This window comes from Vipera berus (genome assembly GCF_964194415.1).
Source record: "Vipera berus genome assembly, chromosome: 6".
Taxonomy (NCBI): Eukaryota; Metazoa; Chordata; class Lepidosauria; order Squamata; family Viperidae; genus Vipera; species Vipera berus.
In genome coordinates, this window is record NC_138208.1 from 14,088,629 (window position 1) to 14,115,427 (window position 26,799).

Here is a 26,799-nt window from a genome sequence, read left to right on the forward strand (position 1 = left end):
CTGCTTTGTTTCCATTGCAAAACATTTTCTTGGCACTATACAGTATACAGTCAGGCTATTTAGGATCAGACCTGAAAATTTTTGGATGGAAGGAAATCCAGGCCTGTAGATTAGATTGGGAACTTGAAAAATCGTTCCAGAAGAAGGAAATGACAAACTACTTTTGTATTATTGGGTGTGTCAATTTGTTGTTTAATTTTTATTTCTTATCTATATAAAGGTAGCCCTCGACTTACGACCACAATTCAGCCCAAAATTTGTGTTGCTAAGTGAGACATTTGTTTTAAGTCAGTTTTGCTCTGACCTTTCTTCAGTTTTTAATTTGGTAACGTTGTTAAGTCAGTCTTTGACTTTGCTTGTCAGAAGGTTACAAAAGGTGACATGACTCCAGGACACTGTGACCGTCATAAATATAAGTTAATTGTCAAGCATTTGGATTTTGATCAAGTGACCATGGGGGATGCTACAATGGTCAGAAGTGTGAAAAATGGTCATAAGTCACTTTTTTCAGTGCCATTGTAACTTTGAACAGTCACTAAATGAACTGTTGTAAGTCGAGGACTATCTGTACTCATTATCGTGACTTTTACCTGGGTGAAACAGTGCATCATTTATTTATTTACTTGTTTCTTCGTTTGTTTAACTTGGGTGCTGCCCGTCTCACCAGAATTGACCCTAGGCAGCTTACAAATATTCAATTAAAATGCATTATAAAGGATTAAAACAATAAATAAGGATCATAAATTAAAATTCAATTCAAATAAAACTAACCAAGAATGAGAGGGAGGGCAACAGTTTTTGAACCCATGTACGTCAGATGGACTATCCTACAGAATTTGTCCAAAATCTGGGACCCTTGATTCCTGAGGGAATGAAATTTGGGGAAGTTGTGGCTGCTCAGTGCTACTGGCTGCTGCTGCTGCGGTCATGTGATCTTCATTTTCAATATTATGTGACAGTTTCCCGGCCAGTTTTGCAATCCCTTGTCCCAAAGGTGCTTTTTCACAAGCCAACTGGCCTTTCTTGTTTTTTTTCTTTTGAAGATGTTTCGCTTCTCATCCAAGAAGCTACTTCAGCTCTGACTGGATGGGGTAGAATGGAAGGTTTTATATTTCTTGCACACAGCTGGGCATTTGCATTCTTTTAGAGCAGGGGTGTCAAACTCAATTTCATTGAGGGCCGCATCAGCATTGCGGTTGCCCTCAGGGGGACGGGGTGGGTATGGCCTGGGTGGGCGTGGCCTACTGGGTGGGCGTGGCTAGAGTGCGTATGGCCTACTGGCTGGGCATGGCCAGCTCTACATTGTTCGCATCAAGGGTGCCTACGGGGGCCTGGGCAGGAGTGGGACAGATCTGAGGGTCTCTGGCAGAAGGAGGGTCTCTGGGCCAGGGCCAAGGCAGTGGGGGCCGTTCCCTCACTGTTTCCAGGATGGCTTCGCGGGCCACATGAAACCACTTCACGGGCCGGATCTGGCCCCCGGGCCTTGTGTTTGACATGTCTGTTTTAGAGAGTCAGGACAAGATTCAGCAGTCCATCTGCATTTAAAAGACAAAGGCCACTCTTTTGAAGACCCCAAAGTCCACATTTTGGACAGAGAGGACTGCTGGGGTCAAAGAGGACATCTAGGTCAAAATTGAACAGACTTCTCTCAACAGACAGACAGGGCATCATCTATCTCGAGTCTACAACACAGTCCTTTCAACAGTCCCAAGAAGGCTCCACACTCATTTGCACTACTTAGGTGACCTTGACGACACAGATAAGCATCCAGGTGACATCAACAACTCACGAATGCAAATGACCAGCTGTCTGCAAGGAATATAAATTCTCCCATTCCCCACCATCCAGTCAGAGCCGAAGAAGCTTCTTGGATGAGAAGTGAAACATCTTCAAAGAGAAAAAAGAAAGTCCAGTTTGCCTTGTGAAAAAGCACCTTTGGGACAACCATGACCTGGATGACTGAGAATCTCCATAGACATTTCACAATCCCTTGTTCCCTTCCACACCTAGCAGCAATTACTTACCTACTTTTTGGAAAGGGAAGAGAAGGGGAAGGGGGACAGGAGGGAGATTTCTGGTGCTGCCTGCCAGATTCCCACAACAAAACTCAATGGGGAAGACCCAGGAAATCAGGGTTCCTACTCCCATTGCTTTTCCCTCCACCCTTGGTCATTCTGTTTCTCTGTTTTGATAAGGGGGTATCGCTGAAACAATGACCCAATGGGGCATGAGTTTTCTAGTTACATTTAAACCCTTCTTCATGCATTTTTAAACTCTGCAGTCAAGCCTTATCTTAACTTGAGACAGACTTTATCTTAGGTTACTTGGGAATCTGTGAAGAGCATCTTCAGAATGCACAGCAAGTAATTTGCTAAGAGTTTTAGTGTTCTAGGAGCAAAAATATCCCTTTGGTGGGGTTATAGAGAGGTAACCACCCATAGAAAAGACATGCCATTTGTTATAGATATTCTTAATTGCAATATGGCTCCTCTACAGAAGTTATCAGCCGCGTGAGCTTATACTTGTTGCAACAATGGAATATAAAAAAAGTATAAACAAAGTGCTTGAGAGTAACATAGATCTTGTGCAAATAACAAAGGAATCAAAAAACAGACACTTTATTAAAACCATTTACATTCTGCCTGAGGCATTTGAGACAGTAGAACTCTTCAGGTTGTCTGAAATATATGCACAAAGATACGGCTCATTTTATTATGTTAATGTGGATTCAACATCATACACAGAGGAAATAATAGGCATGCTATGTTCATCATGAATTATGAACAAGGGTTCTTTCCATTAGGAATCTGAAGTCAATGTTAAAGTCCATTGAATGAAATACTTCACAATTGAAAGAATGTCTTCTAATTCTTCTGTGGGTTTTTTTGTTTTGTTTTGTTTTGAATCCATTTAAAGTATTGAATTGCCTGGACCAAGGCACCCCTTAACAGAATCTGGTTTCCTCAAATGCTTTTCAACTCCTTCAAAAGAAACACAATTGTACCTTAAGGAGCCCTTGGCATAAATGGTCGTTTTGGTGTTACCTCATGACACAGCAAGGCATCACAGAAGTGGTCAAAACAATTAGGATTGCAACTGTGAACAGATGATGGTGACTGTCATCTTAATTTTTGTACAAAGAAACCCTATGGAATAGACTGCTATAGGAGGTAATGAAGGTATAACTCTGGCAGCAGAATTGTTAATTTTCATGGGGATTCAGAAGGAATCTTCCTCCTCATAGAACTCCCAGGATAGTTCCCTGATATTCAAAGCCAAAAAGCTTCTTGCTCTGTAGGGATCCAGATAGCTTTTTATTTGAAGGTTTTACCTCCCAGTATGCCAAGGTTTTCTCCCACTTTTAATTGCCAGCAGAAATAATTCTTTTCATTTAGCATTTATTTATTGAGAAAATGCATACAGCCAGGGCTTTTTTGTCATAGAACGCTCAGAACGGAGTTCCGGCACCTTTTTTGGATGGAACCTTGTAGGGTAGGCAAGGCAGGTTGTATGACATGTGTGAGTTCTGTCACCTTTTTCTTTTACAAAAAAAGCACTGCATACGGCCATCCAACTCACTCTCAAACAGCTTACGAGGATAAAACCCCAATACAAAAACCAATAACCCCCTATCCATCTGGCAACAAAAATGAGGCAAGCCACTTGATAGGCTCCATATCACTCTGGGATCCCCAGGCCTGTTGGAAGAACCACATCTTCAGGGCCTTGTGAAAGAGTGTCAAAATGGGGGTCAATCTTATGTCTTCAGGGATCATGTCGACAGTTAGAACAATTAACCAGTGGAACAACCTGCCTCCAGAAGCTGTGAATGCTCCAACACTGGAAGTTTTTAAGAAGAGACTGGACAGCCTTTTGTCTGAAATGGTATAGGGTTTCCTGCCTGAGCAGGGGGTTGGACTAGATGACCTCCAAGGTCCCTTCCAACTTTACTATTATGATTATGATCCTTCTTCTTGGTCCTGCTAGAGGAACCTCATAGCATTCCCTGACTCCCTGCTCTGGTGGGTAGATATGACTGGGGAAAGATGGTCCTTCAAATAACCTGGTCTAAGCCATGTTGGGCTTTGAAGGTGAGAACCAGCATCTTGAATTGGAGCTGAAAGCAAATTGGCAGCCAACGCAACTCCCGCAAGAGAGATGACACTTGTGCAAATGTAGGCTTGCACAAAACCATGCGGGCCACCACTTTTTATAGTGAGGGAAACAGCGTCACTGAAGACTAAAACTACTTATTTTATGTGATTCCTTAATACAAAGCATAAACAATGAATGAAAAATAAATTAATAACATGCACAGAAGGAAAGCAAAACAAAGCACAATTTCTCTCTATTTTTTTTTTGAAAATGTATAATAAGTTACAATAGATTACTATGCAGTTCACTGAACTCTGTATTTAAATGTGTTTCCTTTTAACCATATTAGAGAGAAAAATACAATGGCCAAATGTAGCCAGAATGGAGGGATGGTATTTATACCATTATTAACATTTTAGCACAAATCCCCAGATTTCCAGAACATGCTACTGTGGTCAGAAATACATACAATGATCAGTGTCCCAAACAGTCAACCATCACTATTCTTTCAAATGTATATATTCTTCATAAACTATATTTCGCCAGAGGTAGAATCTGATCTTATCAAGAAATCTGCAGATGTTGTGACCTACAGAATCCTTCTTTCTGTAAATCATAACTTTACAACAAAGCAGTATTAAACCATTTACAACAATAATACCATTTTTCTTGAAAAAAAATGTTAATTACATTTTTTGGTAGAGCTAAAAAATATGACGCTGTCCTCATTCTCGAAAGATTGGTTTGTTGTTGCCATTATTGCCTGCCCAAATTCTAATAAGCTCTTAAGTGGCATTGGGTGTCTTTTTGTCTATCTCAGCAGAAGCCACATGTATGAACAAATAGCCTGTGTTGGCTGGAGATGATGGGCTTAAAGATATGCTACCACAATATAATTAAAATTGCATAATTAAAATCTTATTTTAAATTTAAAGGTAAAGGTAAAGGTTCCCCCGCACATGCGTGCTAGTCGTTTCCGACTCTAGGGGCCGGTGCTCATCTCCGTTTCAAAGCCGAAGAGCCAGCGCTTGTCCGAGGACGTCTCCGTGGTCATGTGGCCGGCATGACTAGACGCCAAAGGTGCACGGAACGCTGTTACCTTTCCCACCGGAGTGGTCCCTATTTTTCTACTTGCATTTTTTACGTGCTTTCGAACTGCTAGGTTGGCAGAAGCTGGGACGAGTAACAGGCGCTCACTCTGTTACGCGGCACTGCTGATAAATTAGCTACACTCTTTAGCAAAGGTGTGACAAGAATAAATATTCATTAGGAATGGAACAAAATCTGGTATAGTGTGCTTCTGTCTTTGTTTCTAAAAATATCTTATTCTCCAGCCATCACATTTTCTTGTGCTCTCACAATAGAAAACTAGAATACAATGAAAATGTCCAGAAGTGGCAGGTCCTAAGCTTTTTTTCCTGGCTCCTTTGCGTTTCTGCTTTGGGTTTCCTTCACCTGCTGTTCATGGTCCAGGTGCATTAGTAATGTCATAAATAGAACTGAAATCATGTCTGGAATATGTCATGGGGATTTCTAATTTTGAAAGCCCTAACTAAGCCCATAGGTTAACTAAAGGTATAACATTCCTACCATTAAGTTTACAACATAAACAACACAATCAGAAGGGGGGGAAAGGAACAATGTAAAATTTCACATTGATTTTTCAAATTTAATTACAAGTTAGGTAAAAACTTGTACAAAAATACTTATTTTTTTCTATGGGTTTTCATTGCATAGTCGTTTGAAATGTTCAGAGGGACATCTTCCAACTACAGTTAACAAAGTTTTCAGTAGAGGATAAAATAAAAATGAGTAAGTTGTTACCTTCACTTGATCAATCTCTGGAAAAAGGTGTACTTCACTGCAAAAGCAATGTCCACAACAGTTACAAAATATGGCATATGTTAAAATTGACCAGCTTTGTGTTTAGTTAACCTACTGCTAAGCTTGTAAGCCGCCCTGAGTCTTCGGAGAAGGGCGGGATATAAATGGAATTAAAAAAAAAATACCATAAAGCAGTGGTGGCGAACCTTTCAGAGACCGAGTGCCCAAACTGCAACCCCAAACCCACTTATTTATTGCTGGGTGCCAGATGGGCATGGCCCACTGGGTGGGTGTGGCTCTGGTGGTCATGGAAGATTGGGTGGGTGTGGCCAAGGTGGGTGTGATCACTTCAATGTTGCTCATGGGGAAGGACACCTGTGGGGGGTGGGCAGGGTTGGGGGAGCTCCAGGAGGTCTCTGGCAGGTGGGGTGGTAGGCAGGAGACTCATCCTGTGGGGTGAGGCAAGGCAGGGTGGGGGTGCCATTGCCATGGGGCAAGGCAAGGGCTGGGGCAGCTGCTGTCTGACACCATCGGCCCTTGCACACAGAAGCCAGTGAGTGCATGGGGGCCGACGGTGTCCATCAGTAGCCACAGCCTGCTGACCCCTCGACTGGCACACTCTGGGGTTCCGCAGCCCGTCACCAGCACTTCAAAGAAGCCGCTTCCCAGATGGATGGTCAGCCGACAGCTGAGGAGGCAATGCAGTGGCTCGTGCCTGGGAAAAGGAGAACATGCGAGGCCAGTAGGGACGGGATGGGGGGGAGGGAAACCAGCCATGCCGGGATGCATTCAGCCACATGGGACCTCGGCAAGTTAGCAGGCGGCTGGTTGAAGAGGGACAGTTGCCACCTCCGGGGCATGGCACGGGTGTCAAAAGAGAGGGCTCTGAATGCCGCCTCTGGCACCCGTGCCATAGGTTCGCCACCACTGCCATAAAGCATGGTTGTTCAGCCTGTTGGCTTACCTGGGCCACATTGAGTAAAGAGGAATTATCTTGGGCCACATATAAAATATATTATAAAGCCAATGTATGTAAATAAAAAAATATTTTAAAATATTTGTATTGTCTTATGGAGCCACATTGCTAGCTGGCTGTGGGTTGGACACACCTGTCATAAAATATTCATTTCACTGAAAGTATGCTTTGCTATGGAGCATAATTCCATTATTTTGTTTAAAAATGAGAATAATATAAAGGTTGACTAATGACAGTTGGTAATGACATCCAAATTTTAAAACATTGGAATTATATTTTATATGTCAAAGCAAGATCATGAAGTATTGATATGGGAAACATTTTTCTATGAATTATTGCTTATAGTTTTCTTTTTTTTACAACTGGTGGACTAAATTTAAAATTAGGCCATTGTGGCTATTCCTGCAGCTGAACCATACCTTAACCATTCCTATGACACTGTAAAGTTACTTCAACGTTTTCAAAATATGCTTTATTTTGGTTTTGGTTTTTTTGCAACTGGGTATTAACCCAAAATTGAGATTTCGAAGGAAATTGTTCTATGGGGATTAAATTAAAATAATTCTTTGTAAGAATAGAGAGTGAGAGGTATGGTACCTAAATTTAATAAATGAAGACATAAGAAGACATAAGAATAAGACATACGTTACATTCAAATATCAACACATATGATATTAACATATGTACAGTATTATACTTGAAGATGCTTGATAACCCATGTTTTGTAGAATCCAGCAAGTTACTAGAAATAGGAGATTCATAGTATTGTGCTCATGACTGCCACTGAAATTAATTCTCAAAACTGCCAGTGTCAGAATTGAAATTAAAAAACCCAACCAATCTTGCCAGGTGGCCATCTAAAAGCTAGACAATACCTCCAGAGAATTCTAACGCTGTTAGATTGGGAAATCTAAGAGAGAGAGAGTGAGAGAGTCCCAACCAAATGAAAACAATGACAAACCACTTCCATACTATACCTGGATGTGTCCATGTAAATCCCCAGGACCTGAGCTCAGCTTAAACAAACTTCATCCTATTTTGCCAAAAGGTTCTGCTTGAGCAAGGGATTGAATTAGAAGACCTTCCAACTCTGATATTCTATATTCTGTATTCTTTTCTATTTGTGGATAGATGTCTCACCATTTTCTTCCCTATTTTGTCTTCTATTCCTAATCTATCTTTTACAGTACTATTTTTGTTAGGTAGGATTATTGTGTGTGTGTGTGTGTGTAAATACAGTCGCAAAGAATGAATTAAGCAGTTCCACTTTCTCCTTGCTGCCTATTCCTCCTTACCATCTTCTCCTATTAGCAGACCAATTATTTCCTTGACTTTTTTCTTCTTTTCTACATATTGAAACTTTTTATTATTATTTTTGACATATTTTGTAAGTCTTCAAAATATGACTTCAACCCCTTCTATCATTTCATCTGCATTAGTAAGGATTAAGTCCAGTATAGCTGACCCTCTACCACCCTCCTCTACCTTTTGAATGAGAAAAATGTGTGCTAGATTAATCAGGAACCTGTTTGATCTCCCACTTGATGCAGTTTGTTTCCCAATTCATACTATGGTAGTTGAAGTCCCCCATTACTATTATGGCCTGCTTCCTGCACACCTTAACTATCTCATTAGCAAAACATTTGTCTACTTCCTCTGTTTAGTTGGGTGATCTTTGCTCCTGGGAGACAGCAAATCTCCCTAGATAGATTGTCCAGTTTGCAAATTACTAATTCAGTAATTAGTGAGTAGTGAGTCTCCTATCACCAATACATGCCATTTTTTTCTTGAGTAAGTCTCCGTCTACTTTTTTCCTATCATTGGTACATCTTGATGATGACCCCAGGTGTCTGCATGTTTTCTTCCAAGGAAAGGTTATCAAATTGATTGTTTAGCTCCAGTGAGGCTGGGCTGAACTGGACTGGGTTGGATTTTTTTTTCCTTCTATGAAAAACATGTCACCATCTGTCTATCTATAAATTACATTTTCTCTGTTAGTTAATTGTTCCTTATTGTGTTCAGTTTGATTGTAGTCTTCTTTCTTTAGTTGAGTTTCTCATTTTGTTGCTTGAGTCTCAGTGGCTAGACTTTTCTCTAGACCAGGGGTCTTCAAACTTGGCCCTTTTATGATTTGTGGACTTCAACTCCCAGAATTCCTCAGCCAGGCATGCTGGCTGAGGAATTCTGGAAAGTAAGTCCACAAGTCATAAAAGGGCCAAGTTTGAAGACCCCTGCTGTAGACCCTTTGCTTTTTCCTCTGGAACCTTCATTTTTCCTCAAGATCTTCAATTAGTTTACATTTGGGACAGACACAATTTGGGTCCTCTATGGTAAGAATATAAACATGGCACATATTTTGCAAATCACAAAAGTGTTACACTTTTTTCCGATAATTGTGTTTTTTCATGACTATATTCCTGTAATTGCTGTTGTAAATGCTCCCAGTAATTTCAATACAGTGTCCCTTCTTTTAATGCATGGTTTTATTTTTTTAGGGCCTTTCTCAGCTTGCAATTATTATGACAGGATATAGGGATAAATTGTAGACTTATAAAAATGGTAAGAATTGTAAATTTTCAATTGCTGTCAGTAACAGGGTCTCTTCTTTTAGCAGGATTCTAATACTTGGTAACTTAATGTAATTTATTAGTCTTTAGGTTCCATGTTTCCTGAAAATTTTAGAAATGTTGAAAATATTATTTTAAAAAATCAAGGTGTAAATTAAACATTAAAAAATTAAAATATTTTTATTCCTTTTTTTCTCATTTTAAAAATTATAAAAATTCCAAGACCTAGATTTCTTTTAATTTAAAAAAATTTAAAATGTATTTAAAATTAATTTAAAAATTCAATTAAAAATTGGTTTTTAAATGAAGATTGGATTTATGGAGAGTTTTAACCTCTTGAGTTTAATGCTGAAAAGATACTACCTCAACCCCTCTTGTAGCTATTATTGAAGTAAAACAGTTTATACTTCATGGCTCCCTCTTAACTTATTTTATCTGAACTCTTCCTTCTCCTCCACTCTGAACGCCTGTTGGTCACTGTTTTGCAGATTTCTCTTGCCATCCATGTCTCACCGGAGCTTAAGTGGTGGTGGTGGTGGTGGTGGAGGAAGTAAGTAAGGAGCCCATGTTATGAGTAAGGAGGCCTCCAAGGGCTTGAACTCTCCAGTGCAGCAACCTGCCTGTCCCCCTTGAAAGTTAAAAGCCACCCAGTGCCCAAAGTATTGCCCCATGGTGAAGTGGCCAGAGCCAGGGTAGGAAACCAGGTGGGGGATGGGATGAGAGTCATCAGTGGGTGATTGCAGCAAAGTCCAAACATCCTAAGAGCTTTGCACTTACTTTGGCTTTGAGCTGACATTGGGCAGCATCACTCGAGTTGGGTGGTGAATCAGTATGGGGAAAGGAAAATAGTAGCTGGTTCTCCTTCTCTTTATTCCCTTCCTCCTCCTTTTTCCCCACCTTCACCTTCTTCTCTTTCTCCTCCTCCTCCTTCTTCTTCCCCACCTTCATCTTCTCCTCTTTCTTCTCCTCCTCTTTCTCCCACTCCTTAATGCCATGGAAGGAGAAGTAGCAGCAGGTGCACCCACAATACACTGCTGCCACCCCCATTCTTGAGTTCTCCATCTCCTTCTTCTCCTCTTTCTCTTTCACTTTATTCTTCTCCTCCTCTTTTTGTTCTCTTTCTTCTACCTTAGCAGCCACATGAAGAAAAAAATGACTTCAAGGAAAAGTTCATCCATAGCAGGTGCCCACTGTTCTCTGCCAATGCTGCCGCCATTCTTAAATCATCCTCCTCCTCCTGCTCCTCTTCCTCCTCCTCTTCCTCCTCCTCCTCCTCCTCATTCACCTTCACCTCTTTCTCAATCCTTAGCAGCATTGAGGAAAAGCTGCCATAAGGAGAAATTAGTTAGTAACAGGCAGCCCCACACATTGCCATTGCTGGTGCCACCACCACCATATTACAATCTTTCCTGTATTGATCCTTGGATCGCTTCAGGTGTTTCTCAATAGATACCAAAATGGAGATCTTGTATGGCATAATCAAAGGTCAACAGAGCCTATGATTTAAGCTGATGGCCTATGTTCAAGTTCATCTTCAGCCACCCACACTCGTTGGATGACTTTGGACTAGTCCTTCTCTCCCGGCCTGCTGTAATATACAGGGTAGTTACTGTAGGGATAAAATGAGGGAAGATCTTCATGTAATAATAAAATCTTTCAGGACATTAAAAAATATAAAATGAACAAGGATAGACACTGGTCTGAAATTCTGGGGGAGCAGGGTCTTCAACAAAAAAGCAGGGTATGTTTGAAATATTTCTTCCCGTAATCTTCATTTTCTCTTCCAAATCAGCTATTCTGAAGCTGCTTTTCCTTAAAAGAAATTACTTATTGACTTCGATGACATTCAGCTTAATGTATAATTTAGTCATAACTCTGTCACTGGAACCAAGGCAAATTCTACAATGGCCTAAACATAGCAGTTAGTATAACTCAATAGGAAGAAAGTAATAAATTGCACCTACTTACAGACTGAAAGTTTGTTTACACCACATGGGTGTAAAGTGCGGCTTTCTCTGCTCTGACAACAATACACAACATATAGCACTGTGGCAGAAATGTGAATTCAGATAAAGAAAACATATTGTATTAGGGCCACACTATAGAACTCCAGACCATGACGTAACCATGGCAGAAAAACGTGGTCAAATTAATACAGTTACTTCTCTTGCCTAGAAAGATAAAGGTAATGTGGTTTCCTGGTTTTTATGATTTAGCTCACAAAAACTGTGGTTTTGTTTGTAACAAACGCGCATGCTCTTCCTCCTCCTGCTGAAGTGGTACCTAATAACCATTTCCCATTATTGTAAAAGTTACAAAAAAGCGTTTCGGCCTCCTCTTCCCAGTGTTTGACTATCTACCATTTGACATTCTACAAGCCCTGGGAAATTTCAATGACACAGCTTGGAATGGGTTCAGTGACCTCAATCGTGCCCTCCCCACCCACTCCAAAACTCCTTTCAATTTGCCAAAAGCTTTAAGTGGACAAAACCCAGATGCCTTTTTCTTGTACTTCAGTAAGAACCGATTGGGCTTGTAGATTCCTGTCAAAATGATGTATGTAGTTCATCTTCTATTAACTCTTTCCATGAGGGAAAAGATTTAAAATCTCAGTTGGAGTCCAGCACTTTTCTGAGCTCCTTTATTTTGCAAATTCAGCAGTTCATCAAGAGCAGCATTTCCTCCAAAATGAGTATTAAAAAGCTATCACTGGTCAAAGTTATGAAGTAAAGGTCATCGAAGACATTACCTGAATGGGAGTGCAACTGAAATCACAGGGACTTAACAACATAGAGGGCATTTGTTTTTGTTTTTTCGAAATGTTATTCTTCCAAAATACATCTTTACAATTATTATATTCATTAAAGACGTTTTATATAAAAATGGTTGATAATAAGTTGCATTTCATTAGTCCTGAATGGGTATACTTTAAAAAAAAATTCCATTAATTAATGTGGGGCTCCCTAGTTAGGCAAAATCCTTGGAGAATCAGCCACACTGAATTTTGTGCCATTTATTTCCAACCCAGATTGGAAATCAGCTCAGATTTGGATTTAATATGCTTTAAGACTGAAGCTTAAGAAAGTTTAAAACCTCTGTAATAAATATCTGAGATACATTGTTTATCTAGGCAGAAGTCCCTCCAACAGAAGCTGATTCTAGAATATTCTCTCTAACTCGCCTGGCCTCAGGCAGAAATATAACACTGTATGCTTAAGAATAGATTTTTGTATGCTATGACAGGGGTCTTCAAACCTGGCAACTTTAAGGCTTGTGGACTTCAACTCCCAGAATTCCTCAGCCAGCCCTGAGGAATTCTGGGAGTTGAAGTCATAAGTCTTAAAGTTGCCACGTTTGAAGACCCTTGTGTTATGATATGCAGATCACATAGGGGATTGCAATGTATTTTTATTTTTATTTTTCTCCCTCTCTCTTCTCTTTTTTCCCCCTGTCTCTTTATTTCTCAGAAACATGTGCTGTTAATAATGGAGGCTGTGACCGGACTTGCAAGGACACAGCCACAGGAGTTCGCTGCAGTTGCCCAGTTGGATTTACCTTGCAGCCCGATGGGAAAACATGCAAAGGTCAGCTTCTGTTTGCTTTGCAATGCATCACTTCCCTTTATTAGCTTCAGTACCAGAGCTCAAATGCACATAATTATAATCAACTCATGGAGTTTTATACTCTTAACTGTATTAGAAAAAAATCAGATTGTGTTATTATCGCTGCTACTGTTCATTTATTTTGTTATACACAGCTTTTCATTGCGTCACAATTATGTTTTTAATGATCTATGGAGGGCTAGAGCCAGACTTCATTAGATTGAGAGTACACTAAAATAAGTCTTATGGTTTCTATTAGGCTGCTAAACTGATAGCTAAATCTGGATCCAACTCACTATCTAAGCTTATTTCAGTGTGGATGGAAACATTTTTCTACCATCCTTTAGATCAGGGGTCCCCAACCCCCAGTCCATGGACCAGTACCGGGCTGCAGCATGCCAGCAATCGGTCCGCACAAACAAGCAAAGCCCCATCCGCGGGATGCAGGCAGCACACAAAACCACCACCCCTTCTCATCCACGGAAAAACCTCTCTCCACGGAACCGGTCCCTGGTGCCCAAAAGGTTGGGGACCTCTGCTTTAGATAGTTCCCGTATTTTAGTCAATATATGATATATAACAAACTAAGAGGAAAATACGACATTTCATCCTGCAAAAGTTTGTATTTATTCTATTTTAAAAACTACTTTCATTCAGGAGATTTAAACAGGAATGTTTCATTGAGTATTTGCAGAATGAAACGATGCCATAGTTATACGCATGTGGATTTACCATGAGTTAATATCACTATTACAGTTACTGTAATTATAATTATAATTATAAACAATGATTAACTGATATAATAAGATAATTAAGTTATATTTCCTTTCATTTTTTTTACCAGTTTTAGTGATGATTTCATTGTGGATATTGTTATAATCTAGGTACCAAAATACAGACTGCCAGAAGAGCATAGGTACTAGTCGGAATAATAAATAAATGGACCTAATTTCTAGATGCTCACTATAGCAGAAGACGTTATAAATTATGCATTTATGTTTCTTGATAAGCAGTTATTCATCAATTATTTACTGATTTGTTTATTCATTTATTATCAGTTTTTATACTGCCTGAAACACACAACTCTGCATATATTGTCTGTCTGAGTCTGACTAATGTGAGTCTTCCATATGTAGGCTTTTCCCAGTCATGCTCTCTGAAATTCTTTTGGCAAGAATTGCCAAGGCTGAACATGGGGGTATCTGTGGTCTGAGAACGTGCTCTTCCATTGACTTGTAGTCCCTTCCAGCCAGTTCATTAGGACAATGCACTTTTCTGGAAGGAATATTTATAATCCAATCTGGATATATATGTACATGAATATAACTCAAAATAAATTATTGTGGCTGGTGGTAATTCGTTGAAGAGCAGGCATTCAGATGAATAGAATATTCCATATTTTCATATGGATATAAGTCTTCATAACCTGGATCTTTGAGACAGATGAGAGCCATGGTGGTGCAGTGGTTAGGATGCAGCGTTGCAGGCAAACTCTGCCCACAGCCTGGAGTTGACTCAGCCTTCCATCCTTCTGAAGTTGGTAAAAGGAGGACCCAGATTGTTGGGGGCAATATGCTGATGTTGTAAAGCACCCAGAGAGTGCTGTAAAGCACTATGGAGAGATATCTAAGTCTAAGTGCTAGTGCTATCGCTCAAAGGAAGTTCTAAGAATAATTTCCCCTTAAAATTTGCCTCTCATTAATCTCTGAAAAATAGAGAGCCACTTTTGGGAACTAAGGAACAATGTGACAGAAGCAAAGCTATATGGTGGGGCCTTTTCCTAGATACGTACGCCTAAAATTGAACTTTTAACCAATTTTACTGACTTGCAATTTTGTATGAACAATGAGATAATTCAGCAGCAATTACAGCATCCGTTGGCCAACGTTTTTTTTTCTCCTATAATAATTATAATCCTAGACCAACTGTATAATCTTTTATTTAAAAAATTTATTCTAGTCTTCACCAGAAGTGTTAAAGTACAATTCCTATGCCTCAAGCCAAAGTGGTCTAGCCGCAGTAGCGGGTAATCTAACTAATATTATAACTCAACACTGAACACACATTCAGAAGTCATATTTCATCAATAATTAATATAGCTTTTTTGGAAGATGCTTTGAACATCCCAATTGTTGGTGAATTTAGAACTAGACTTGTTTGGAAATGCAGTATTATGCTTTTGTTAATAAGAAGGCAGGGATCCATTGATAATTAAATTTAGTACTTGTAAAAACCTGATCTTAGTTAAAGAGGCAAGGTTCTGATTCTATTTTAAATATTTCTACCTAATTTATTTGAATTAATGGTAGGTTCAAAATAATTTTTCTTCATGAACAAACAACTACTTTTTGAAAATTTTTACTGTTTAAGATTATGTAAATTATGAAGTCAGTGAATGATCTCTGAATGATAGAGCTTTCTAAGTGTATCATTTTGCTAAGTGAAATTTAAATATGTGTAAAAAATAGTTCCCAAGTCTTAATTTTACCTATATCCATGAAAATGTTATGCAGGTAGTCCTCGACATACGACGACAACTGAGCGCAAAATTTCTATTGCTAAGCGAAACATTTTTTAAGTGAATTTGGCCCCATTTTATGACCTTCCTTGCCACAGTTGTTAAATTGTTAATGTCATGGTTCCGACAAACACAGAACTTCAAAGAACTTCAAGGCATTGTTTACCTTAAAGAATTGTTTATTATACTTGCATAGCTTCAGCATGTACATATTAGAAGCCAAGATCTGAATTCTCCTCCCCTGAACACATGTATCAAACACAATTCCCTCCCTTAATTTAAACGTCATAAATCACATTCTCCAATTAGTTTAAAATGCAAACTTTCCCTCCTGTTTAACAACCCGCCAAATTCTTATCTTCTCTTATTGCAAACAGTCTTGAGATACATTCTCCCTACTCCCCCCCAGCGTCCACTAATTCTAGCTTTAAAAGTAATATACGAGTTAGAGGAAGGCTACATCTTCCTATGTTGTCAAGCAAGAACATCCAGTGTTAGCAGCATTGACAGTTAAGCTAGTAACAGGGTTATTAAGTGAATCTGGCTTCCTCATTGACATTGTTTGTCAGAAGGTTGCCCAGGACACTGCAAGTGTCATAAATATGAGCCAAGCATCCGAATTTTGATCACATGACCACGGGGTTGCTGCAGTGATCATAAATGTGAAAAACAACCACAAGTCACTTTTTCAGTGCCGTAACTTTGAACAGTCACTAAATGAACTGTTGTAAGTCGAGGACTATCTGTAGCGATTACCTAGTAACGCTCATGGTACATTTGGGATCAGGAATGTCTAAAGGGTGTGGTCAAATACAATTGAAGGCCCACTGATTTTTGCATTTTGTGGACCTCTCCTATCTGGGTTCCAGCTACTCTTGTAATGTCAGCATCTAAAAAAATATTAAAGTTGAGCTAGAGAAGAGATGTCAAAGATGGGTGAAAAATATGTGTGTAGGAAGATACCGTAACAATACAGTTTTTAATCTTAAAATTGTCCGTTGCTCAAAGAAAGTGGATAAAAGATATTTTTTTCCTTTTTCTGGATTGATGCAGTAAAACCGTCTGCTGAAAAATTTGGATCGTACATAAATATTTCCCTGGACATTTCTTTATAAACTATGGAATTTGTGGCCACAAAATTTGATAGTAGTTAGGTTTTGTTGGTGGCTATAAACGTGGGTAGTTCTATGCCACTTCTTGTAATCTCTGCCATATGTTAGTTGCCGGAGATGATTGAGAAAAGAGATACCTAGGCCTTTAGCTGATCATTATGAAACAGAGGAAATCAAGGGGTCTGCGGTTGGGGCTTTCTTTGTGTTCCTGTCAGGAGGGGCAGAATCTGAGGCAATGGAAAAGTAGTATCCATGTCTTACTGAATGATCTTGAAGAAGATTGATTACATAAATTGTTGCGATTACTCTCATGAGTATCCACCAGCAAGGTTTAAAGAAGTCAAGATGGGGTACAACTGAAACCGTCATCTTTCCTTTTTTTGACAGCCAGATTTTTTAATGCAATTTTTTTTCCCCAGACAGTCTATGATTTTCCTTTCCTTTCTTATATCTTCCTCCCTCCCCTTAGTTATTATTGGCAAAATATTTAAGCTACCTTCACTTACAAGGCCAGTGGCGTCTAATATATTTAAAATACAATAAAATATAAAGGGGGAATGGATTCTCTCTTTTGATTCCAAGCAATTGCTATGAACAAGTCAAAAAAAGCTTTCCTTTTTTTTCCTTTGGTGGTTTGCAGAATTTTGTTTGCGTATGCCTAAATGGCACACTGTTATTTTTGTACATCTGTAGGTAGCAGATCCAAGTCAGCCCCTTAGAGATCAGTTTTTGCTGCAAAGACCATTTTTAATTATTTCAGAAACTACCAGTCCAGTCCTAGATAGAGTTTAGAACTTGTCCCCTCCCTTTCCACTCCTTGCCACCTCCAATGTGGATGTAAATAAAGACAGAATTCCTAAGATTTCCTCATTTTCCTGAGTCTTCTCTAAGACAGGGGTCCGTGGACCAGTACCGAGCTACGGCATACCAGCAACCAGTCCACACAAACAAGCAAAGCCCCATCCGTGGGACGCAGGCAGCACACAAAACCATGCCCCCTACAGTCTGTGGAAAAACCTCTCTCCGTGGAACCGGTCTTTGGTGCCCAAACAATTGGGGAACCTCTGCTCTAGGATATGATCTTTGCCTTGGAAGTAGAGAGTTAGCTAACTTCCCAGAAACAACACAACTGGGTGGGGATGCAATTAGCCCAAAGAAGCACAGGCTGATTTGACTAGATGCAAACCATTTTGTGAGTTGCTCAGCCACAGCCTGGTCATGTAGCACACGCTGGATTAGCTCATGCTAATTTGAGTAGCTCAAAGGCTTTTTCAAGGTCAAGGAAAGCCAAGTGTAATAATGGCTTCCCCTTTTCTCAGAGTTTCTCCATGAGCATGCAAGCCATGAAAATGGTGTCAGTGATGCTAAAAACTTTGACAAAGCTGCATTGATTGGTACAGATTTTCACAATGTTGCATAAGCAATGGTCGAGGATCTGCTTTCATTGTATGTGATGGGAAGCAAATTGGTTGATACACCTTTATTCTTGAAGAGAGGTACTGTGATGCTCGTGGCCCAGTCAGGAGATACATATCCAGAGTCCACAATGGCATTGAAGAAATTTGTTATCCAGTTGGCTGCTTTGCCACTAAGTTCCTCCAGCTTCAAAATGTCTGCAGGTAGGCCGTCAGAGCTAGCGCTTTCAAATTCTTCATGTCTTGGACAGCATTGGTAAACTCTTCCAGCAAGTTATGTAGGACTGGACCAGTATTGGGCAAGCCATCAGGAATTGATGAGTGTGGAAATTCAATGTTAGAGATTTGTTGAAGTGCTGCTGCCAATATTCCTGTATTTTTTGTTTGTCCTTCTGTTGCCGCCCATCTTTGTCTTGCACACATAGTACTCAATATCTTGTTCTTCTTTGGTGCATGTTTTTGCTAATCAGTAGAGGTTTTTCTTACTTTCTTTCATGTCCAGTTGTTTGTATAAGTCCTGATACGCTCAGCTTTGATCTGAGCAACAGGTTTCTTTGCCACTCTTCTTGCAGTGATGTAACTTTGTCAGTTTTCTTTGGTTTTATGTGCATACCAGTTCTTCCAGACCACTTTCTTTTCCTGTACGTTTTGTTGCACTTGCTCAGTCCAAAGTCATGCTCACCTATCGATTCAATGAAGGGCTGGTCTTGTAGTTCCTAAAGTCATTCTTGCAGCAGTGACAATAAACTTTCAAAGACCAGCCCATGTGGCACATCGATCGAGCTTGCAGAGACTAGAGGAAATGTAATATGGTTGATGACAGCTGCCTTGGATTGTATAGCTTCCACCACTTGATTTTCTCTGGACCTCTTGCCCTGCCTCTACCATTTCCACATAAGCTAATCTTTATATCAGCAACAAGTATCTTATATTATGGGGCTAGGGAATCAGATGGTATGACTTTTACTTCCTTGATGGTGGGAAAGTCACTAAGATGAAATCAATCTGGCTGTTGCGGTCACCATTAACATATGTGGCCAAGTGACTATCTTGCTTTTTGAAAAATGTGTTGGTGATATAGTGTTGTTAGCTTCTGCAAAGTCCAGGACTCGCTGTCCATCATTATTTTGTGTGCTGTATCTCTACCGTCATGGCAATTATAGCCTTTTTTGTGCATGCCCAACATATCCATTTAGGTCACCACAGAGAAGTAGTAATTCTACCGATGGACAAGCACATACATGGTCTTGTAATTCCATCCAAAATTGTTCTTCCTCTTTCTCATCACAGCCAGTCTGTGAGAAAACTGAGGAAACAAGTAATTGATGGACAGCAGTCAATGACAATTGACATGAGACGATTGGAGTGCTATAATGCACTTCAGCAATGTTGCTTCATAAAATTAACGCCTACGATGATAGCTACCCTGCCAGGTCCCCAAATCCTTATTGTTTTCCCTGCATATGTGCTCTTGTTTGGGGCCTGCCATTTTGCTGGGAGGGGGTGGATTTGCTTTTGCTTGGGATAACTTTCGCTTTTTACTTATCCTCTCCCACCTCTAACCACTTGAGAAAAGAATGTGTCTCCCTTATCATGGAGACAGTTACAGAGAAATGAACCTGGAGAAGACCTTGGGATGCGCGCCAACTGTGCCAGTTACCCAAACATATACCACCCGTGGATTGGCTGGATTTCAAATGGACACTATGACTTTAGTGGGAGGAGGAAGATTGCTAGCTTAACTATACCGTTTAAGCGGGATTTTCCCCCGATCTTGCCTTGACTTCCCTATGGTCACTAACCCCTAATAAAAGTTCCTTTTCAGACAATGTCTGTTTCAAGAGTTCTGCTTTCTTGGATGGCTAGCTGAGGTGGGTCCTTACATACCCTTTTTTATTTGGACGTACCGTGATAGATGAGTTTTAGCTTCGCCATTCTTGAAATACTTTTGGCCTTTTCATCATGTCTCCTTTATGGACACAATGTCTACCTTGCGGTGCTTTAATATCACTGCAAGCTCATGGCTGCATCCAGTAAGGGTGCCAATGTTCAATGTGGCCATGCATAGTTGTGATGCTTAATGTTTGGGCTAGCTTCTTTAGCCAGTTTTGACCTTGAATGGGTAGTCTATTTGCTGTAGCGGTCAGGCAAGGGTGGCACATGTTGCCTCCAGGGGACACCCGGAGGCATTGTTTGATGGATTTGGCTATCAATCCATTGGTGGTGACAGAAAACAACCCCAAAAACCTGACCGATCTGCTTGTCGCCTGGGCCTGACGCAGTGGTGGGATTCAAATATGTGAACAACCAGTTCTCAGTGTGGAAGCCGCTTCCAGAAGTCGATTCTGGGCCTGGGCAACAACAAATTAGCTACCGATTCTGCCAAAGTGGTGCGAACCAACTGAATCCCACCACGGGCCTGACGTCAGTTTGGTCTGTGTTCAGCTCAAAAAAAAAAAGTAGGCATCCTTTTATCTCCTCATCACTAGGATTAGTGAACAGAACTCTTCAAATCCAGAAAGATTTCAAGTGCTAGAAACCGAATGCCAGACATCTTAATTCTGTTGCTTGCAGGTTTTGTAATTGGCATCTTCTTCAGTCGGGAGAGGCCTTGCAATGTGAATTAAAATAATAATTTAAAAAGTGTGGCTTTTATTTAATTCAGGAAGTCTAATGAATTTCCCTTGTTGCATAAAGGAATCAGCCTGAGAGGTATTTCAGGTTTTGCTTTTTAAACAATTTCTCTTAAATACTGTCCTGCTGTTTGAAATGAGGGAAAAAGCAAGCATTTAAGCATGGTTCATTTTATGCCTGTGTAAATACTCAAAACTGCTTTGCTTATTTTGCGACAAAGTCTACAGTATCCTACACAGAAGGAGCAATCTGCAGAATATTTCAAATTTGAACCATTTTAATCTCAAATCATTCAGCTCTTGAGTTTTAAAAAAATCCCCATTTCAAAGTGAAATGGTCTTTTGAAATGTTATATATGCTACTTTGGTCATTTTGTGAAGCCTTGGAAACAAGTTCAAGTTTGGAAGTCCCGTTTTTAAGCTCCAATTTACCTCCAAAATGATTGAAAAATCCATTTTATACTTGAGTTGGAGAATTTTGAATTAAAAAAACAAATAAATCTGAAACATTTTGTGTATCCTTTTACAGATTTTTCCATCAAAAGGGAGCAAGTGAGCAGAGTTCAACTGGAAAAGTTAAGGCAGAGTGCTTCATTTCTTCATGTCACTGTGCTATATCCTCCCAATAAATTAACGCGGTTTCACATAGTTCTAATTCAAATTCTACTCTAAAAGAGAATCCCACGTTCTTTTCCCATTAAACAAAGAAGCTGGAAACTACATTATATTTTACTGCCTATTAATTCTCAGGTCTCAAATCATTCCTTTTATCAACCAATGGGCAGGGAGTTTTGCCATGTATTGACCATTTATACTTAGGCATTTAGAAATAGAATAAGAGGATTGAAAGGAACCTCAGAGGTCTTCTAGTCCAACCCTTTGCCCATGGTAGCAGATCCCATACCATTCCAGGCAAATGGTTGTCCAGTCTCTTCTTTAAAACCTCCAGTGATGGGGCATCCACAAATTCTGGAGGAAATTATTTCTGTATGTTATGTGTCTTATGTATGAATTTGTGCTTGTAAACATTTGTTACATTTGTTGTAGTTTTTACAGTAATTCTTATTATAATATAATAACAAGGTGGGTTATTTACATCTTCAAGTGTAGATGTACACTGCCACTTAAGTCTCTAAATTACAGCAGAGAAAATTTAAAATTGGGAATGTATTGATCTAATTTGGTCAATTTCTATCATTATGCTATCCAGTTTTTCATCAATATAAGTTCTGTGCACTTAGGTTCTAATACAGTGGTGGGGTTCAGCCAGTTCTCACCAGTTCGGTAGAACCGGTAGCTAATTTTTTTGTTGCCCAGGTCCAGAATGGATTTCCGGGAGCGGCACCCACACAGAGAACCGGTTGTTCACATATTTGAATCCCACCACTGTTCTAATACCATGTTCTTTTCCTTCAACAAAGAAAATATCTCTTCAAATGATCATTGTAGTTCCATATGCAGTACTTCTATCCATGACACTTAGGTAGTATGAAGTCCTAATTTATGTTGGTTTTAATTGGTGTCAAAGTCAAAGACTGTGATGTTTATGTGGGGAGAACGTTCACAGGGCAGTGAATATTTAATTTTTCCACTTTCTGGTTTAGGGCATGGACATGTCTTCTTTTTCCATATCTATTATTAGTAAGTAAGCAGACTCTTCTGGAAATCATCTTCAGGATTTTTTAAGTGAGCTCCAAAATGGGGCGAGACTATATTTTTAAACTGTAGTCATTCTGTATGATTGAATGCTGATCTTTCACTTCTTTTATGGTGCCCATTCATTCACCAGAGGAACAAAAGAAGATTACACACCAACAACAACAACATGGTCTTTATGATGGAATGGTCTTACACAGTGGTGGGATTCAAATTTGTGAACAACCGGTTCTCGGTGTGGATGCCACTTCCGGAAGTCCATTCTGGGCCTGGGCAACAAAAAATTAGCTACTGGTTCTGCCAAAGTGGTGCAAACCAGCTGAAACTCACCACTGGTCTTACATTGGTGTAAATATATATAGGACAATATGTGCTTTATCCAAACAGGATAAAGGGGAATGAGCTGTGCTGTTCTGTATTGGGAAGCAATTTGAGGGAAGAAAAAAACCTTGCTTACCATTCTTGGAAATACTGCATATTCATATTTCAAAAGAGTCTGAAATTACTGAATGGTTCCAAATGAGAGAATTTTTCAGCTCCATTTCTATCACTATTTGGATGTAATAAAATATATGTAATGTAGTGAAATCTATTATTTATTTATTTCATTTTGCTACTATCCTTGAACCGAAGTAATTTATAAGAGGAAAATGAAATATTACAGTAATTTCAGACTAATGAAAAGTTTCAAAAACAGGTGTAAAATATGTAAAAACCAACAGAATTGCCTCTGTGTGCCCATTACCTTAAATATCTTGAAGAACTGGAGGGAATTGAATATATTTACCAAAACTAGAGGAGCAATCCATAATAATAATGTCTCACATTCAGTCTAACATCAGACCAGAGGAAACTATAATTTTTTTAGTTATAAGATTCATTTAATTGAGCTTTAGTAAGACTCCAAAAAACCCAGGGAGAGAATGAGTATTTAGAGTCCCACTAAACAGGTTTCTTCTCACAGCAGCCTAAATTGACATTTTGGGGTTGGGTTGTGGGGGCAGTTTTCCCCCCAATTGTATTTTTCCATTCACTTTCATGCTTACTTTCATACTCTTGTTCAAAGTATACTCTATGTAAACTTATAAGGAGTAGGGAGTTTATATTAAAGTGGTGGTATTATATCCAAATATATATTTTATTAGTGCACACAGCATTATCCAGAGGTAATTTTTCATTCATCAACTGTCTCCAATAAGAAATATTTTATGGAAATTATGGTATATCATAATCAGTATAAGCATTCAGCTTCAGGTCTTTAATATTCCACAATATTTAAAATTGTGAATAAAAAACATCCCCCCCTCCCCTTCCTTTAAATAATGAATGAGTTTTCCTGTGTTTTTTTCCCCTTTAGAGTTATCACTGGAATTGGATTTTGCTTCAATTACGCTGCATATCCCAGGATAACCAGACAGCCTTCTCATTTCAGTGCAGGATGAAAAATTGGAAATCTTTTCAGGCCTCAAAGCAAAAAGCAGGATTGACAGAATAGGAAACAGTTGTTTTTTAACAGTTGTTGTTTTCAATCTAATCACTAGGGAGCTGCAAAAGCCAAATAGTATTACAGAATATGTTTTGAAAAATGTCAGATAAATCCAGTGGAAAGTTAAAATTTCCTCTATCCTCCAACACTGGAATTTAAATTGATCCAAATCAACAACAATAGCTTTATATTCTACCTTTCGTCCTCAGGCTGATGGAGCTGTCCATAGCATTCCCACTCAATATTGCTGGCTGTGTGTTGATCTTGAAATTGATATTTATATCAATATTTATTTGAGGTTCCAGGAGTGATGGGACCTCAGAAGTAAGAGATGGGTCTAATTCAGATGTTTTGCTTTCAGAATTCACATTGTTATCTATATTACAGAATAGAATACAGAATAAGAGAGTTGGGAGGGACCTTGGAGGTCTTCTAGTCCAATCCTCTGCTCAGGCCGGAAACCCTATATCATTTCAGACAAATGGTTGTCCAATCTCTTCTTAAAAACCTCCTGTGTTATTTTTGTGTTAATGGGATTATAAAAGAATGCCCCATCCTTGCTGCTTTCTCATATACCAGGAGTTTGCAGGGTCTACCTCTTCCTATTCTTTGTCTTCCCTGCGGTCCATGTAAAGAAGTTCCATGTACCTATAGTTGCAAACAGTTGCTCTAAAGCAGGGGTGTCAAACTCAATTTCATTGAGGGCCGCATCAGCATTGCGGTTGCCCTCAGGGGGCCGGGTGGGTATGGCCAGGCTGGGCGTGGCCTACTGGGTGGGCGTGGCTAGAGTGCGTATGGCCTACTGGGTGGGCGTGGCCAGCTCTACATTGTTCGCATCAAGGGTGCCTATGGGGGCCTGGGCAGGAGTGGGACAGATCTGAGGGTCTCTGGCAGAAGGAGGGTCTCTGGGCCAGGGCCAAGGCAGTGGGGGCCGTTCCCTCACTGTTTCCAGGATGGCTTCGCGTTTCACTGAGCTATGGGTTTGCTTATGTGCGTGTATTATCATTTTTCGATACAAACAGCCGAGATGCAAGAATGGGCTGTTATGTCTATTTTACTTTTGCCTCAGGTTGGTTAATCATTCCTATGAATCTGTATGCAAGCTCACTGGTAACAGGGATCCATTAGCATAATGTTCACCAATGGCATATCTTTTGCTGCGTAGCTAAATTCATCACTTGTATACTACCTACAGATATTGTGTTTTGAAGAGATGGTCTTGTTTTGAGTTGGTCCTGCAGCAAGGTAACTTCATGACCCTGCATATTCTTGAAAAGAGGGGGAAAATAGTATATTGTTGAAAAGAGGGAAAAAGTGAGGAAAGTAGCAGTAAAGGATTCAGAATCAATTGATGTATCTGGTACTTATAATTCTTTCAACTTCTCTAGACGCCTGGACTTCCAGCTTAAGAACCATGATCTACATATTCTTGACTTCTGTGTAATTTTCATGCTAGGTGCTGAATCTGTTCTTAAACTGTGCTTAGCATGAACTGCATTGGACACAACTGATATAGCTATCAGAGCAGGATATTTATTTAATAGCATAAGATTTAAGAATGGAGCTCAGAGTGAGTTGGCATTGGAGCCTAAGTAGCCTCCTCTGTCTTTCAGAAAATTTTGAATTAGGAAAGGAAGAAACAAGTCCAACTTCTTATGTTCCCTAATTGTCACGGCCCAAAAACCAAGAAAGACATGTGAAGTTACTTCTGAGCAATGTCTTTTGTTGTTCCTCACCTCTAGACAGAAATTTTGCCAAACTAAAGCAAGTATTTGCATCACCATCAATATACTCTGAAAATTGCTAGGGAGAATCCTTCTTAGCTCTCCTTCTCCTGATCAAACTATCTAAGCTTTGTTGCCTCTGGAACGCAAGACTTCCCTCCTGGGAATGCAAACTACATTCAGCCACACTAATTAATATTTTAGGATTAAAAGTAAGCAAAGTATCTGTAGCTCAGTTCTCTTTATTCTTAGCAGCTAAGAGCACATTTCAATCCAGAAAAATATTTTGCTTTTCTAATAAATCTCAATAATCTGAACAGATTATTTTTTTGAACCAAAACTTAGCTTTTGGTATTTCGATGCTTGAGGGATGGTTTGTTATTCCTTCTTGAGAGAATTTTCCTCAATCCTGTAGATCTACCGTAATATGCATATCAAGAAATGTGCACTTTAGAACTCAAAGACTTTCAATAATATTTTATTAATTGATAATTTCAATAATCTAGAGTTTTGTCATTGATTAAAACAGGGCATAATTATTATTTTTTTCAAGGTTATAGGTGGTGCTTGTATCATGACCACAATTAACCTGGATGTTTGGTCATAACTCATTGTGATCATTAAGTGGGTCACCATGGGACCTAACTCAATTTTATGACTTTTTTTTTACGACAGTTGTTCAGTAAATCATTAAGCAATCACATGGTCGTTAAGCAAATCCGGCATATCCAATGGGTGGGTTTTTTGTTGCAAATCACAGTCACATGACCACAGGGCATGCATCCAGTCATAAGTGCACTGGATGTAACTAGCTTTTTTGAAGTCCGTCATAACTTCGAATGGCTTTTAAGCTTTTTTGAAGTCCATCATAACTTTGAAAGGTTAATTGACCAGTCATTAAACAAGGACTATCTATACGCTCTTGTATAATATTTCTGTTTAATACTTTAACAAGAACAAGTGCAAATTTGAAACAAAAATGTATTGATAGTATATATACAGTACTTATTTAGACATCTCAGTAAATTTTGTACAACTTCCTCAACACATTTCACTATATATGAGCTCTTCTTAATTTTCTCATGTGTTATTTAGCCCAGGGAGGGATGGAGAGATTGCTTAACTGGGTGCTATTTTAAGCCAACAGTTCTTGTTCTTTCTTTCTCATTGTCATGGTCACCCAGCTCCATA

The 26,799-nt window shown here is 39.4% G+C and overlaps 1 protein-coding gene across 1 annotated transcript in view; it reads left to right on the forward strand.

The window, feature by feature from the left end:
- SCUBE1 (signal peptide, CUB domain and EGF like domain containing 1) overlaps positions 1 to 26,799 on the forward strand; it is a 234,118-nt gene that overhangs the window by 157,396 nt on the left and 49,923 nt on the right. Inside the window, exon 7 of the mRNA XM_081331381.1 lies at positions 12,930 to 13,046. Within this exon, the coding sequence (XP_081187507.1) occupies positions 12,930 to 13,046 (117 nt within the window). The remainder of the gene's footprint in view (positions 1 to 12,929; positions 13,047 to 26,799) is intronic.